This window comes from Hemibagrus wyckioides, linkage group LG26 (assembly GCF_019097595.1).
Source record: "Hemibagrus wyckioides isolate EC202008001 linkage group LG26, SWU_Hwy_1.0, whole genome shotgun sequence".
In the NCBI taxonomy this organism is placed as follows: Eukaryota; Metazoa; Chordata; class Actinopteri; order Siluriformes; family Bagridae; genus Hemibagrus; species Hemibagrus wyckioides.
The window spans coordinates 169,156-184,155 of NC_080735.1; the positions used below are offsets into that span (position 1 = coordinate 169,156).

Consider the following 15,000-nt stretch of genomic DNA (forward strand, 5'->3'; position numbering starts at 1 on the left):
ACTGACCATTCAGATAAATCCTCACCTCTGTCTGGCCTCCAGGTTCCTCAGCACTGAGTTGCTGGGGCCTTTAGGTGTCTCTGAGGGAACCTTCTGTTCAGCCGGACTCTTCACCGTCACAGCCACTGAATGTGAGGACGTGTTGGGTTTATAGCGAGGGGCAGCTGTAGGGGTAGCTGTAGGTCTAGCTGTAGGGGTAGCTGTAGGGGCAGCTGTAGGGGCAGCTGTAGGGGTAGCTGTAGGTCTAGCTGTAGGGGTAGATGTAGGGGTAGCTGTAGCGGCAGATTTAGGGGTAGCTGTAGTGGCAGATTTAGGGGTAGCTGTAGTGGCAGATTTAGGGGTAGCTGTAGTGGCAGATTTAGGGGTAGCTGTAGTGGCAGATTTAGGGGTAGCTGTAGTGGCAGATTTAGGGGTAGCTGAGCTTCCATTCTTATAGAGCTGCCAAAATGGGCTCTTTTTATGCGGGGTGGAGTCTTTTCCCACACTCTTGAGCGTGATGTCCTTTGGGTTTGGTGTTGACTTGGAGGTGGAGGTGGTGAAGGTGGAGGTGAAGGTGCTGGTGGTGGTGGAGGTGATGTTGGAGGTGGAGGTGAAGGTGCTGGTGGTGGTGGAGGTGATGTTGGAGGTGGAGGTGTTGGTGGCTGCAGTTTGGCTGTAGGGTGCAGGTGGTGTGACCTGAGTGGGCGGAGGTTTCTGTGTGTTTTGGTGTGACTTGCAGATGAACGTGTTGGGCTCTTTCCCAGGTTTGTACGTTCCAGACAGCAGAATATTGAAGCACTCGCTGCATCTGTTAAGAGAAATAAGATCCTGATCTCAGAGCTGCAGAGGAACTGCTCAGAGTCATTACTCACGCCTTAAAGCTCAGAGCTAACACAATGCTGATGAAGCCGCTCGCTGGAATTTTCCCCGGAGCGTTACTACAGTGGTAATAACCCCATGACTCATGCCTCATGTGTGTCTGAGTAGAGTTGTTGACTTAGCATAATGCTAACACTCAGCAGATAACGTCCCACGGAATCAGAGAGAGAAGCTAGGATCATGTCTAAAATCACGAGCTGAAACTTCAAGGACAAAACCTTTGTATAAAAGTGTAAATGTGTGCACTTGTGTGACACCTACATATTTACAATAAATAAATAAATAAATAAATAAATAAATAAATAAATAAATAAATAAATAAATAAATGGCTTTAATTTGCCTTCATTTATATAAGAAAAAAGTGTGAGTATATTTGACTTCTTTACAGATTTCTATTAGAATTTAGTAAAAGTAGCCGGGAATCTGATGAACCCTGTGACTGAACCCAGACCATTGAGGATGTAAAAAATGTAAACAGGAAGTGAATTATTAACGAGTGACTTAAACGAGTGATATTTAATCCAGTAAATAAGATAAGGCTGTGAAGAAAGAGCTCTCCTACTTGAAGCAGTTTCGGTGGTAGAGTTTCCCGTCCACCAGGTGTCTCTGGACCAGGTGGACTTGTTTATTACAGATGCTGCAGTTGCGGTTTATTGTGGCCGGTTTCTCACTGCGCTCTACTGCGACGTCTCTCTGCAACAAAAACATCTTCAGTTCATCACCAAATATGGAAAAGTTCAGGGGGGGGCAAATACTTATGCACCGTTTATCAGAGAGCAAGCAGTGTTGAGGCAGAGCAGAAATCCCAGAGGGAATATCAGGACTGTGTTCATCAGGAGGGCTGGGAGAAGCTGTCCAGCTCCTTACCTTGGTGTCCGTCTCGGGTTTAGTGGAGCTGAAGACTTTAGCACTGACCGGCTGGTTCTTCCTCCCGGACGTACCATCGATGGGTTCCTCCGCCGGACGCTTCACTCCTGCCAAACCCCCGACTTCAGACAGAAGGAGAGTGTGAGGGTCAGTGTGTAACACATGCGTGTGTGTGTGTGTGCGTGTGTGTGTGCGTGCGTGTGCGTGCGTTTGGAGGTCTTACTAGGAGAGCGGCCGTGGAAGTAGTTGTAATACTGAGAGACGTAGGTGAGGATGCTGAGACGATCCGGAACTTTCAGAGCCACCATGTCCTCCGCATCCAACAGAGCAGGAATGCTGAGCTGCTCCTCGGCAACTCGGAACGCCTGACAGGACACCACCGTTTAGAAGAGATACAGAGTGGACAGCAGATGACAGCACACACCACCAGGGAGAGCAAAGCTGGGATTTATACTACAGCTTTATGGAGGTGTGTAACATCATCATCATCATCATCATCATCACAACCTCTGGGATTTTAGTTTTAGGGATTAATTTGCCTTTCCTCTCGTTGTGGACCGTAATTATTGTGCATGTCCTGGACTCACAGTTCTCCTGACCATTCTAAAGTTTTTAGGAATGTCTGTGTTCATTTTCAGCTCATTAATATTCAAGAGAACTTGAAGTGCTCCATAAACGTCCTACAGAGACGACCGCTCCAGATCGGGTCACTCGGCTATGACTAGAATAATGTGCACATGCTCAGAGGTGTGTGTGTGTGTGTGTATGTGTGTGTGTGTAGCTTGTGGGTGTGAACTGAAACACAAGTGCGTGGGCCTGGCTTATCATTCTTCTTCTTCTTCTTCTTACTGTTATTTTTACTCTAGAACATTCCATCAGAAAGACACACACGGTATTTACTGACAGATGAAGAGCTTCATCTTCCTCAGCATGCTGATCTGATCCAGCTGTGCTGCTGGCGGTTTACCCGAAATATGTGACTTTAAACAGCTGCTTCACTGCTATCAGAATGAAGCTAAAGAACGTACAGAGACAGGAAGTGCTGGAAGGCAGCTCTCCTGATTCATCTCCAGTGGAAAACAAAGATTATCCTGAGAAAGCAGACACAGAGCCTGAGGAGGAATCTGGACCGAGGTCTGCTTTAATTCTTCCTCTTTACAGAAAAGTGCTGCGTGATAGAACGGCAGTCTGAGTAAAACTCATGGCTTAAGCAGAAGCGCTTCTTCATTCGGCTCCAGATCAGTGTATGATCTCTGTGTGGGATAAAGCGTGTAGTCCACTGTGTGCAGCAGACAAGCCCTCGCCTGTAATCTGCACCAACATCACACCAGCACAACCGGGCATGTCTGGGAATTTACCGTAAACTGCAGCAGATACTTTCACTTTCAGCTCTCAGGAAAGAGGCTGGGAGAGTGTGAGGTCACAGCGTGAGAACTGAGACACCAGAACTTTCCCTACACACATCAGTGATCTGAGTAACAGCTCCAGCGTGATGACCGGCATCACGTCCAGCTCCAGAACCCTGACACTGTTAATGTGTTTAGGTGGAAAGTTCTCACAGGAGGAAATAAAGATCAGGAGTGTGTGTACACTGCAGTCTGCATTCTCTCCTCACTCAGGAACACAAAGCACAGCAGGTCTGCTTACACTGATGCTCAGAAAACACTCACTACACACCAGATACACGCCTCAGAGGGATTTATACTTAGCCCTGGTCCCTGAGGCACCGTCCGGGTCACGACCTTTTAGACAAGCAGTGGAATGTTTCTACAATGCTCAGAGTTTCATTGTTTCACATTTACACAATACACTGAACACCACCACATTATCACCACAACACACCATCACCACGTCACATGACCATCACCACAACACACCATCACCACGTCACATGACCATCACCACAACACACCATCACCACGTCACATGACCATCACCACAACACACCATCACCACGTCACATGACCATCACCACAACACACCATCACCACGTCACATGACCATCACCACGTCACATGACATCACCACAACACACCATCACCACGTCACATGACATCACCACAACACACCATCACCACGTCACGACATCACCACAACACACCATCACCACGTCACATGACATCATCACAACACACCATCACCACGTCACATGACCATCACCACAACACACCATCACCACGTCACATGACCTCATCACAACACACCATCACCACGTCACATGACCTCATCACAACACACCATCACCACGTCACATGACATCACAACACACCATCACCACAACACACCATCACCACGTCACATGACCATCACCACAACACACCATCACCACGTCACATGACCTCACCACAACACACCATCACCACGTCACATGACATCACAACACACCATCACCACAACACACCATCACCACGTCACATGACCATCACCACAACAACACACCATCACCACGTCACATGACCATCACCACAACAACACACCATCACCACGTCACATGACCATCACCACAACAACACACCATCACCACGTCACATGACCATCACCACAACAACACACCATCACCACGTCACATGACCATCACCACAACAACACACCATCACCACGTCACATGACCATCACCACAACAACACACCATCACCACGTCACATGACCATCACCACAACAACACACCATCACCACGTCACATGACCATCACCACAACACACCATCACCACGTCACATGACCATCACCACAACACACCATCACCACGTCACATGACCTCATCACAACACACCATCACCACGTCACATGACCTCATCACAACACACCATCACCACGTCACATGACCATCACCACAACACACCATCACCACGTCACATGACCTCATCACAACACACCATCACCACGTCACATGACCTCATCACAACACACCATCACCACGTCACATGACCTCATCACAACACACCATCACCACGTCACATGACCTCATCACAACACACCATCACCACGTCACATGACCTCATCACAACACACCATCACCACGTCACATGACCTCATCACAACACACCATCACCACGTCACATGACCTCATCACAACACACCATCACCACGTCACATGACCTCATCACAACACACCATCACCACGTCACATGACCTCATCACAACACACCATCACCACGTCACATGACCTCATCACAACACACCATCACCACGTCACATGACCTCATCACAACACACCATCACCACGTCACATGACCTCATCACAACACACCATCACCACGTCACATGACCTCATCACAACACACCATCACCACGTCACATGACATCACAACACACCATCACCACGTCACATGACATCACAACACACCATCACCACAACACACCATCACCACGTCACATGACCATCACCACAACACACCATCACCACGTCACATGACCTCATCACAACACACCATCACCACGTCACATGACATCACAACACACCATCATCACAACACACCATCACCACGTCACATGACCATCACCACAACACACCATCACCACGTCACATGACCTCATCACAACACACCATCACCACGTCACATGACCTCATCACAACACACCATCACCACGTCACATGACATCATCACAACACACCATCACCACGTCACATGACATCATCACAACAACACACCATCACCACGTCACATGACATCATCACAACAACACACCATCACCACGTCACATGACATCATCACAACAACACACCATCACCACGTCACATGACATCATCACAACACACCATCACCACGTCACATGACATCATCACAACACACCATCACCACGTCACATGACATCACCACAACACACCATCACCACGTCACATGACATCACCACAACACACCATCACCACGTCACATGACATCACCACAACAACACACCATCACCACGTCACATGACATCATCACAACACACCATCACCACGTCACATGACATCATCACAACACACCATCACCACGTCACATGACAACATCACCAGCGTGTTAGTCTTCAGGATGTAGTGTTAAATATATGAAGATATGAAGGACATGAGACGTGACCTGGTGATTACCGGTCAGTCACCTCAGCTTTAAAGCTTAAACAGTCATTTCTCTCACACTGAAAGATCTGGACATTAAATAAAAATCTTCTTACCAGCTGGTTGTTCTCGTAAATATTTTCTTTGTTCAAGGAGTCGAAGTCTCTGCAATAAAAGCAACAACAACCATAAGACACACACACACACACTTACTTTACCACAACACAAAAAATACAGTTCCATCCTGAATAAGAAATGTCTTTATAAACAATTTATTCTAGAATGAACTTCTGAGATGTTTTCAGTGGTCATGTCAGTTTTCACTGTCCTGCATTACCCACAATGCTGTTCTGCTAGTGGTCCAGGGGTTTATGCTGCCTGTGAGTCCTCACAGGAATATCAGAATTACGAGGTGATTGCACACACAGTGTCTGAGCTCCAGCACAGAAACTCGGACCCTTCCACTTTATTGCCCCGACATGGGAGCGTGTCCATGTCAGTCACCCCAGCCACTGACAGAAACATCACATCTACATCACCATAACTGAGGAAGACTAACCGAACTTCCTGTCCTCGCTGGTACCTGGTACTGTTTGTGACACACATCAGCTTCCAGAGCTTCAGCGGTCACTCCAACACCTCGCTCAACATCTCACAACCAGCCATGTCCAGTCTCTGTCCTAACGTAAAGCTGGAACCGTCCAGTGCTTGTGTTCATACTGATGGTAATGTTAATACTTAAAAAGCAAGATGATCATTGTTTTTAAATCATTGCATTGCACCCCTTTAATAACCGTCCTGTCCCCCTGTGACGTCAGAGCAGGACACTTCTCAGCGCAGTAATGAAAACACAGCACTGAGCAGCACAGTCTCACCAGAACCACTGAACACACTGGCTGTTTCTCCCCCCGGGAAGACATTTCCGGTGTGTGTGTGTGTGTGTGTGTGAAGTTAGTCTTGGATGAAGTTCTCTCAGAGCTCCAGCAGGCTGCGGCGCTCGCGCGCACTATGGACGTGTGCATGTTTTCGGGAAGGGCGTCTGGTCTCGAGCCGCGCACCCCATCCCATCTGAAACAGAAACATCTGACTTTCACACACACACACACACACACACACACACAATACTCACATGAGATCGGGTCTGTGTTTGTGGATGAGCGCGCAGAAGGCCAGTCCGTCTCTGAACGACGTGGTCATGTTGGTAATGGACACATCTCTGTAACCTTCACACCGGATCTTACACCACTGCTGAAGAGCTTTCACAGCGGCCATGGCGCGCGCACGCAACACAACACACACACACAAACACAACAACACACACACACACACACACACACACTCTAGAATCCGAAACACGACGACTAACACGGAGCAGCGAGCAGGAACATCCACATGGAGCTGCTGAAGACCAGACTGAGATTAAACTCCACACCGAGCTGAGGAACTTCCCCGAGAACTAACTCCAACTTTCAATGAGCTGTGGCTGAGGGGGCGGAGTCACAGGAGAACAATTTAACACACACACACACACAGGGAGAGAATGGAGGACGAAGAAAAAGAAAACCAAAAGCGAAGTGTGTGTGTGTGTGTGTGTGTGTAATCAAAACACAGGAAATAATCCTGATGGGTTCAAAACAGATTTTCTGGAATTACACCACTTTCTGTGCAACAGGAAATTCTCTCTCTGTCTGTCTCTCTCTCTCTCTCTCAGTATTGAACACTGGACACAAAAGAAACTCTAATTATTAATAATAAATAATTCATTAAATACATTTAATAAAATTCCAGATTTCTTTGAGGAATGATGTCGGCCCTGTGAGCTCATTTCCTGTAAAATTCTGTAAAATAAAGCATTATGTATCGTACAGCTTATAGAGCATTATTACAGATTATTATTATTTTGTGTGTATTTTAACTCATTACACATACAGGACAATAAGGAAACACGGTCATGGTGGAAATCTCCCTTCAGTAGTGAACACATTCCAGTCAGTGTGTTTGTGTGTTTGTTTTTTCCCTTCCTGTCCTGTTCTCACTCTCACTGAACCTCCCCTGGGTGTAGGTAGGGCAGCATGGAGGTGGTGGTGGAGTTCGTTATAGGCCGCTGGGTGTGGCTTTCAGACACTCCTGTAGAACTTGTTCAGTCTTGCTGAGTCACACTGAGCTTCTGCTCCATTCATCATCTAACATCATCTAACTCGGTTAGATGTTACACTTGGTTGAAATGTCTACACATCTAGGGAGGGAGAGGGAGGGAGAGGGAGGGAGAGGGAGGGAGAGGGAGGGAGAGGGAGGGAGGGAGAGGGAGGGAGGGGGGAGAGGGAGGGAGGGAGGGGGAGGGGAGGGAGGAGGGAGAGGGAGGGAGGAGGGAGAGGGAGGGAGAGGGGAGGGAGAGGGAGGGAGGGAGGAGGGAGAGGGAGGGAGGGGGAGGGAGGGGAGGGAGAGAGGAGGGAGGGGGAGGGAGAGGGAGGGAGGGGAGGGAGGGGGAGGGGGGGGGGGGGAGGAGGGGGAGGGAGAGGGAGGGAGGGGGAGGGAGGAGGAGGGGGGGAGAGTGAGTAAGAGGGAGGGAGGGAGGGAGGGAGGGAGGGGGAGGGGGGGAGGGGGGGGGGGGGGGGGGGGGGGGGGGGGGGGGGGGGGGGGGGGGGGGGGGGGGGGGGGGGGGGGGGGGGGGGGGGGGGGGGGGGGGGGGGGGGGGGGGGGGGGGGGGGGGGGGGGAGGGGGGGGGGGAGAGAGAGGGAGAGAGAGAGAGAGAGAGAGGGAGGGAGAGAGAGAGGGAGGGAGAGAGAGGGAGGGAGGGAGACAGAGAGAGGGAGAGAGAGGGAGGGAGGGAGAGAGAGGGAGAGGGAGGGAGGGAGAGAGAGGGAGAGAGAGGGAGGGAGGGAGGGAGAGGGAATGAGAGAGAGAGAGGGAGAGAGGGAGAGGGAGGGAGGGAGGGAGAGAGGGAGGGAGAGGGGGAGAGGGAGAGGGAGGGAGAGGGGAGAGGGAGGGAGGGAGGGAGGGAGGGAGGGCGAGGGAGGGAGAGAGAGGAGGGAGGGGGAGGGAGAGAGGGAGGGAGGGGGGAGGGAGAGAGGGAGGGAGGGGGGGAGAGGGAATGAGAGGGAGAGAGGGAGAGGGGGAGAGGGAGGGAGGGAGAGGGGGAGAGGGAGGGAGGGAGAGGGAGGGAGGGAGGGAGGAGGGAGGGAGGGGGAGGGAGGGAGGAGGAGGGAGGGAGGGAGAGGGGGAGAGGGCGGGAGGGAGGGAGGGGGGAGAGGGAGGGCGGGAGGGAGGGAGGGAGGGAGGGCGGGAGCGCGGGCGGGAGGGAGGGAGAGGGAGGGAGGGAGGGAGGGAGCGGGAGGGAGGGGGAGGGGGAGGGAGAGGGAGGGAGAGGGAGGGAGGGAGGGAGAGGGCGGGAGGGAATGAGAGAGAGGGAGCTAACTGCTAACATCACGGTCACTACATCTTCAGCACACTGGAAGGAATGCATTGAGTTTCAACCGAGTGTAGCCCTTTATAGCCTCATCTGACCAGAGAAATGATTTCTGAAACCCTCATCTGACCAGAGAAATGATTTCTGAAACCCTCATCTGACCAGAGAAATGATTTCTGAAACGTTCCTTTAGGAAACGTTCCTTAATCACAGTTTTATATACAGATTCTCTCTCTCTCTACCCCACTCCCGAGCTCGCCTGACCCATCCAGACACTCTACCCCTGGTTGGAGTCTTCTCTCTTGGTGGTGGTCACTGCTGCTGTGAATAAATCTGAGTGGACAGTCTGTGATGCAGAGGACTGCAGTGGACAGAACCACTTGGAGACTATCACACCGTCTTCAACCTGCTGATGCAGTGGTCAGGTTTCAGCAGGAAGGAATTAGTGTCTAAATCTATAATGACCTCATAGTTCCTCTTATAACTGTCCTCATAGTTCCTCTTAGTTGCTGTTGTAGAAAGGACATTACTTAGTGTCCAATGTCACCCAGATGAGGTTCCCTTTCTGAGGCTGGTTCCTCTCCAGGTTCCTTCCTCAGATCATCTCAGGGAGGTTTTCCTCACCACCGTCACCTCAGGCTTCTCATTAGGGATAAAATAACTTAACTTTATACTTTTTCATTATTTCTTTGTTTCTAGACTTCTGTAAAGCTGCTTTGAGACAAAGTCCAGTGTTAAAAACACTACAGAAATAAAATAAAATAAACTGAAGTGATATGAAGCACATCCTGAGGGCACTTTTGTTCAAACCTCAAAATATCTTTATTTTTTACATCTTTATTAAAAGCACACACATTACAAATGAGAAGAATAATTACATTTAAACCTAAACAAAATGTACAGCTATGGATTGCATGTGATAATGCGACATTCCCCAGCAGGCGCAGAGCAGCGCTGCTGAATTATTTGGCTTTTATTATTACAGAGCTGAAAAACACTGACAGTAAAGCAGCAGTGCAGGAGAACAGACGTCTGATGAGGGATAAGGCACAACATGTTAGAAACAACAGCAGAAAAATAAATAATGCAGCAATCTCATTAAACCTTCAAGTGTCAAGAGATGCAGTCCAATTAAATAAAGTCTAATTTGAAATTCTAATCAGTCTAGTCAGAGTCTAATCAGGGTCTAATCAGTCTAAACAGAGTCTAATCAGAGTCTAATCAGGGTCTAATCAGTCTAAACAGAGTCTAATCAGAGTCTAGTCAGAGTACAGAGTGTAATCAGAGTCTAGTCAGAGTACAGAGTGTAATCAGAGTCTAGTCAGAGTACAGAGTCTAATCAGAGTCTAGTCAGAGTACAGAGTCTAATCAGAGTCTAGTCAGAGTGCAGAGTCTAATCAGAGTCTAGTCAGAATGCAGAGTCTAATCAGATTCTAGTCAGAGTACAGAGTGTAATCAGAGTCTAGTCAGAGTACAGAGTCTAATCAGAGTCTAGTCAGAGTACAGAGTCTAATCAGAGTCTAGTCAGAGTACAGAGTGTAATCAGAGTCTAGTCAGAGTACAGAGTGTAATCAGAGTCTAGTCAGAGTACAGAGTGTAATCAGAGTCTAATCAGAGTACAGAGTGTAATCAGAGTCTAGTCAGAGTACAGAGTGTAATCAGAGTCTAGTCAGAGTACAGAGTCTAATCAGAGTCTAGTCAGAGTACAGAGTCTAATCAGAGTCTAGTCAGAGTGCAGAGTGTAATCAGATTCTAGTCAGAGTACAGATTCTAGTCAGAGTACAGAGTGTAATCAGAGTCTAGTCAGAGTACAGAGTCTAATCAGAGTCTAGTCAGAGTGCAGAGTGTAATCAGAGTCTAGTCAGAGTACAGAGTGTAATCAGAGTCTAGTCAGAGTACAGAGTGTAATCAGATTCTAGTCAGAGTACAGAGTGTAATCAGAGTCTAGTCAGAGTACAGAGTCTAGTCAGAGTACAGAGTGTAATCAGAGTCTAGTCAGAGTACAGAGTGTAATCAGAGTCTAGTCAGAGTGCAGAGTGTAATCAGATTCTAGTCAGAGTACAGAGTCTAGTCAGAGTACAGAGTGTAATCAGAGTCTAGTCAGAGTACAGAGTGTAATCAGAGTCTAGTCAGAGTGCAGAGTGTAATCAGAGTCTAGTCAGAGTACAGAGTGTAATCAGAGTCTAGTCAGAGTACAGAGTCTAGTCAGAGTACAGAGTGTAATCAGAGTCTAGTCAGAGTGCAGAGTGTAATCAGAGTCTAGTCAGAGTACAGAGTGTAATCAGAGTCTAGTCAGAGTACAGAGTGTAATCAGATTCTAGTCAGAGTACAGAGTCTAGTCAGAGTACAGAGTCTAATCAGAGTGCAGAGTGTAATCAGATTCTAGTCAGAGTACAGAGTCTAATCAGAGTCTAGTCAGAGTAGAGTGTAATCAGATTCTAGTCAGAGTACAGATTCTAGTCAGAGTACAGAGTGTAATCAGATTCTAGTCAGAGTACAGAGTCTAATCAGATTCTAGTCAGAGTACAGATTCTAGTCAGAGTACAGAGTGTAATCAGATTCTAGTCAGAGTACAGAGTGTAATCAGATTCTAGTCAGAGTACAGAGTCTAATCAGATTCTAGTCAGAGTACAGAGTCTAGTCAGAGTGCAGAGTGTAATCAGAGTCTAGTCAGAGTAGAGTGTAATCAGATTCTAGTCAGAGTACAGATTCTAGTCAGAGTACAGAGTGTAATCAGATTCTAGTCAGAGTACAGAGTCTAATCAGATTCTAGTCAGAGTACAGATTCTAGTCAGAGTACAGAGTGTAATCAGAGTCTAGTCAGAGTACAGAGTGTAATCAGATTCTAGTCAGAGTACAGAGTGTAATCAGATTCTAGTCAGAGTACAGAGTGTAATCAGATTCTAGTCAGAGTACAGAGTCTAATCAGATTCTAGTCAGAGTACAGAGTGTAATCAGATTCTAGTCAGAGTACAGAGTGTAATCAGATTCTAGTCAGAGTACAGAGTGTAATCAGAGTCTAGTCAGAGTACAGAGTGTAATCAGAGTCTAGTCAGAGTACAGAGTCTAATCAGAGTCTAGTCAGAGTACAGAGTGTAATCAGAGTCTAGTCAGGGTCTAATCAGTCTAAACAGAGTCTAGTCAGAGTGCAATCTGAGTCTAATCAGTCTAGACAGAGTCTAACCAGAGTGCAGAGTCTAATCAGAGTCTAGTCAGATGAGAAATCCAGTGATGATGAAGTTCACACATGCAACACTTCTGATGTCAGTGTACCGTCACTGCTTAGTGCAAATCAAGCTGATAGAATCTGTTAATGACATACAAATATCTCTATAGAGAATAATCTTTATAATATTCTATAATACTCTATTATACTCTCTAGACTGTAGAGCTGTAATACTGGGATTTGGGAGATTGTTCATTCTCAGCAGCACCTCTGAATTCTTCACCTGGTGAATGTCCATCATGAAAACTTGGTCCTGCTGAAGCTGATTGCACCACACCCTGATCCCTGAATGCTGGGAGAATAACACACTCCCCAGAATCCTCTTCTCCTTCAACATGGGAATTTTTTCATTTTAAATGAGACCGCTTTATTCTGAAAGAAAAAAATCATCAAACACAAGCTTCCCTTTTTCAGAGTTTTCATCACTTCCAGCTGATGATGAAGTTCTGACTGACGTTCAGACCCAACTCATCTACCCTCAACACCTGGGGGGGGGTGAAAGAGAGAGAGGGAGGGAGGGAGAGAGGGAGGGAGGGAGAGGGAATGAGAGAGAGGGAATGAGAGAAAGGGAGGGAGAGAGGGAGAGGGAGAGGGAGAGGGAGAGGGAGGGAGAGGGAGGGAGAGAGGGAGGGAGAGGGAGAGGGAGGCAGGGAGGGAGGGAGAGGGAATGAGAGAGAGAGAGGGAGAGAGGGAGAGGGAGAGGAGAGGGAGGGGAGAGGGAGAGGGAGGGAGGGAGGGAGAGAGGGAGGGAGGGAGGGGGAGAGGAGGGGAGGGAGGGAGAGAGGGAGAGGGAAAAAGAGAGAGAGAGGGAGAGAGGGAGAGGGAGAGGGAGAGGGAGAGGGAGGGGGAGGGAGAGGGAGGGAGGGAGAGGGAGAGGGAGAGGGAGAGGGAGAGGGAGAGGGAGAGGGAGAGGGAGAGAGAGGGAGGGAGGGAGGGAGAGGGAGGGAGGGAGGGAGAGGGGAATGAGAGAGAGAGAGGGAGAGAGGGAGAGGGAGGGAGGGAGGGGAGGGAGAGAGGGAGGAGAGGGAGGAGGAGAGGGAGAGGGAGAGGGGAGGGAGGGAGGGAGGGAGAGAGGGAGGGAGGGAGAGAGGGAGGGAGGGAGAGGGAGAGGGAATGAGAGAGAGAGAGGGAGAGAGGGAGAGGGAGAGGGAGAGGGAGGGAGAGAGGGAGGGAGGGAGAGGGAGAGGGAGAGAGGGAGAGAGAGTGTTATTACATTGGTCACTGATACTGTGACGTTTCACCTCAAGATAGTGGACAGTTAGAACGTGTGACCTGATCGGACGTGTAGTTGAACGGCGCTTCATGTGAGTTCACAGTGACACTGCTTGGCTCCGCCTTCACGCCGTAGAAGGACACCGTCTCCACCGTGAGGAACGTGGCCTCCACGTGACTGCGCACCACCTCTGAGGTCAGCGTGTTCTGGAGAAGGTGGACAGTGGGTTCTGTAAATCCACCTAACAGACATCTAACTGCATTACTGACAGCAGAGTGGACTGAGGGTGGAATCTGGACTACAGGAGGAATTCTGACCACCAGGGTGTTGATTATATTCCTGTTACACCTCCTCCTCCTCCTCCTATTCTTCCTCACTGTACCTTTCTACATGTAGGTGTAGCAGGTTAGTGTGTGGTGTGGCATTTGGCTTTACTTCTGTGTGTATTGTGTATATTTGTGTGTGTTTCCTCTTTCCCTGCATGAGTGAGTGTGTGTGTGTGTTGCACTACCTCCCTCTGATCAGCATGCTCTGGACACTGTGACATGTGTGGTAGGTTAGTTAGGTGTCTCTGCTCTACCTGTTTCAGGCTGAAGGTGATGTAGGCGTAGTTGTCCTTCTCGAAGGTGTCCAGAGAAGCTCCATTATCCCAGAAGAGATCTCCGTTAGCCTGACCGCCCTCACTCACACACACGATCAAGTGCAGGGGCTGACCGCTGCTCACCCACAGGGTAGTGTTGGGTCTCTGACACACACACACACACACACACACACACACACACACACACACACACACACACGGTCACTCCTCACCTCTAATGGAACAGAATGTATAAAAACACAGAACACACACTGAATACCTGTGTGGGAATGATGGCTCCTTCTCTCAAATGAAGGTTAATTTTGTCCAGAGGAGCATGAAGCTTGATCTCTTCACCTTTACTGACCATTGATTTACCCTGGAGCATGCACACACACACAAAGATTTTCCTAACTTACAACATACACTAATCAGGCATAACATTATGACCACCTGCCTAATATTGTGTTGGTCCCTCTCCTTTTGCTGCCAAAACAGCCCTGACCCGTCGAGGCATGGACTCCACTACATCCCTGAAGGTGTGCTGTGGGATCTGGCACCAAGATGTTAGCAGCAGATCCTTTAAGTTTTGTAACTTACAGGACTTAAAGAATTCTTTTGATAGATACTGACCACTGCAGACCGGGAACACCCCACAAGAGCTGCAGTTTTGGAGATGCTCTGATCCTGTGGTCTAGCCATCACAATTTGGTCCTTCATCAAACTCGCTCAAATCCTTACACTTGTCCATTTTTCCTGCTTCTAACATCAACTTTGAGGACAAAATGTTCCTAATATCTCCCACCCACTAACAG

General features: G+C 48.6%; 2 protein-coding genes across 2 annotated transcripts in view; both read right to left on the bottom strand.

Annotated features, from left to right (window-relative positions):
• The window catches only part of LOC131347263 (MICAL-like protein 2), a 22,788-nt gene extending 15,435 nt beyond the window's left edge, over positions 1–7,353 (bottom strand). Inside the window, exons 1-6 of the mRNA XM_058381246.1 lie at positions 6,890–7,353; positions 5,877–5,925; positions 1,950–2,091; positions 1,727–1,848; positions 1,422–1,552; positions 26–787 (exon numbers count right to left, since the gene is read on the bottom strand). Coding sequence (XP_058237229.1) covers positions 26–787; positions 1,422–1,552; positions 1,727–1,848; positions 1,950–2,091; positions 5,877–5,925; positions 6,890–7,032 — 1,349 coding nt within the window. The 5' untranslated portion in view covers positions 7,033–7,353. The remainder of the gene's footprint in view (positions 1–25; positions 788–1,421; positions 1,553–1,726; positions 1,849–1,949; positions 2,092–5,876; positions 5,926–6,889) is intronic.
• Positions 7,354–9,953: 2,600 nt separating this feature from the next.
• gaa2 (alpha glucosidase 2) overlaps positions 9,954–15,000 on the bottom strand; it is a 37,562-nt gene continuing 32,515 nt past the window's right edge. Inside the window, exons 17-20 of the mRNA XM_058380926.1 lie at positions 14,466–14,564; positions 14,186–14,350; positions 13,665–13,811; positions 9,954–12,877 (exon numbers count right to left, since the gene is read on the bottom strand). Coding sequence (XP_058236909.1) covers positions 12,815–12,877; positions 13,665–13,811; positions 14,186–14,350; positions 14,466–14,564 — 474 coding nt within the window. The 3' untranslated portion in view covers positions 9,954–12,814. The remainder of the gene's footprint in view (positions 12,878–13,664; positions 13,812–14,185; positions 14,351–14,465; positions 14,565–15,000) is intronic.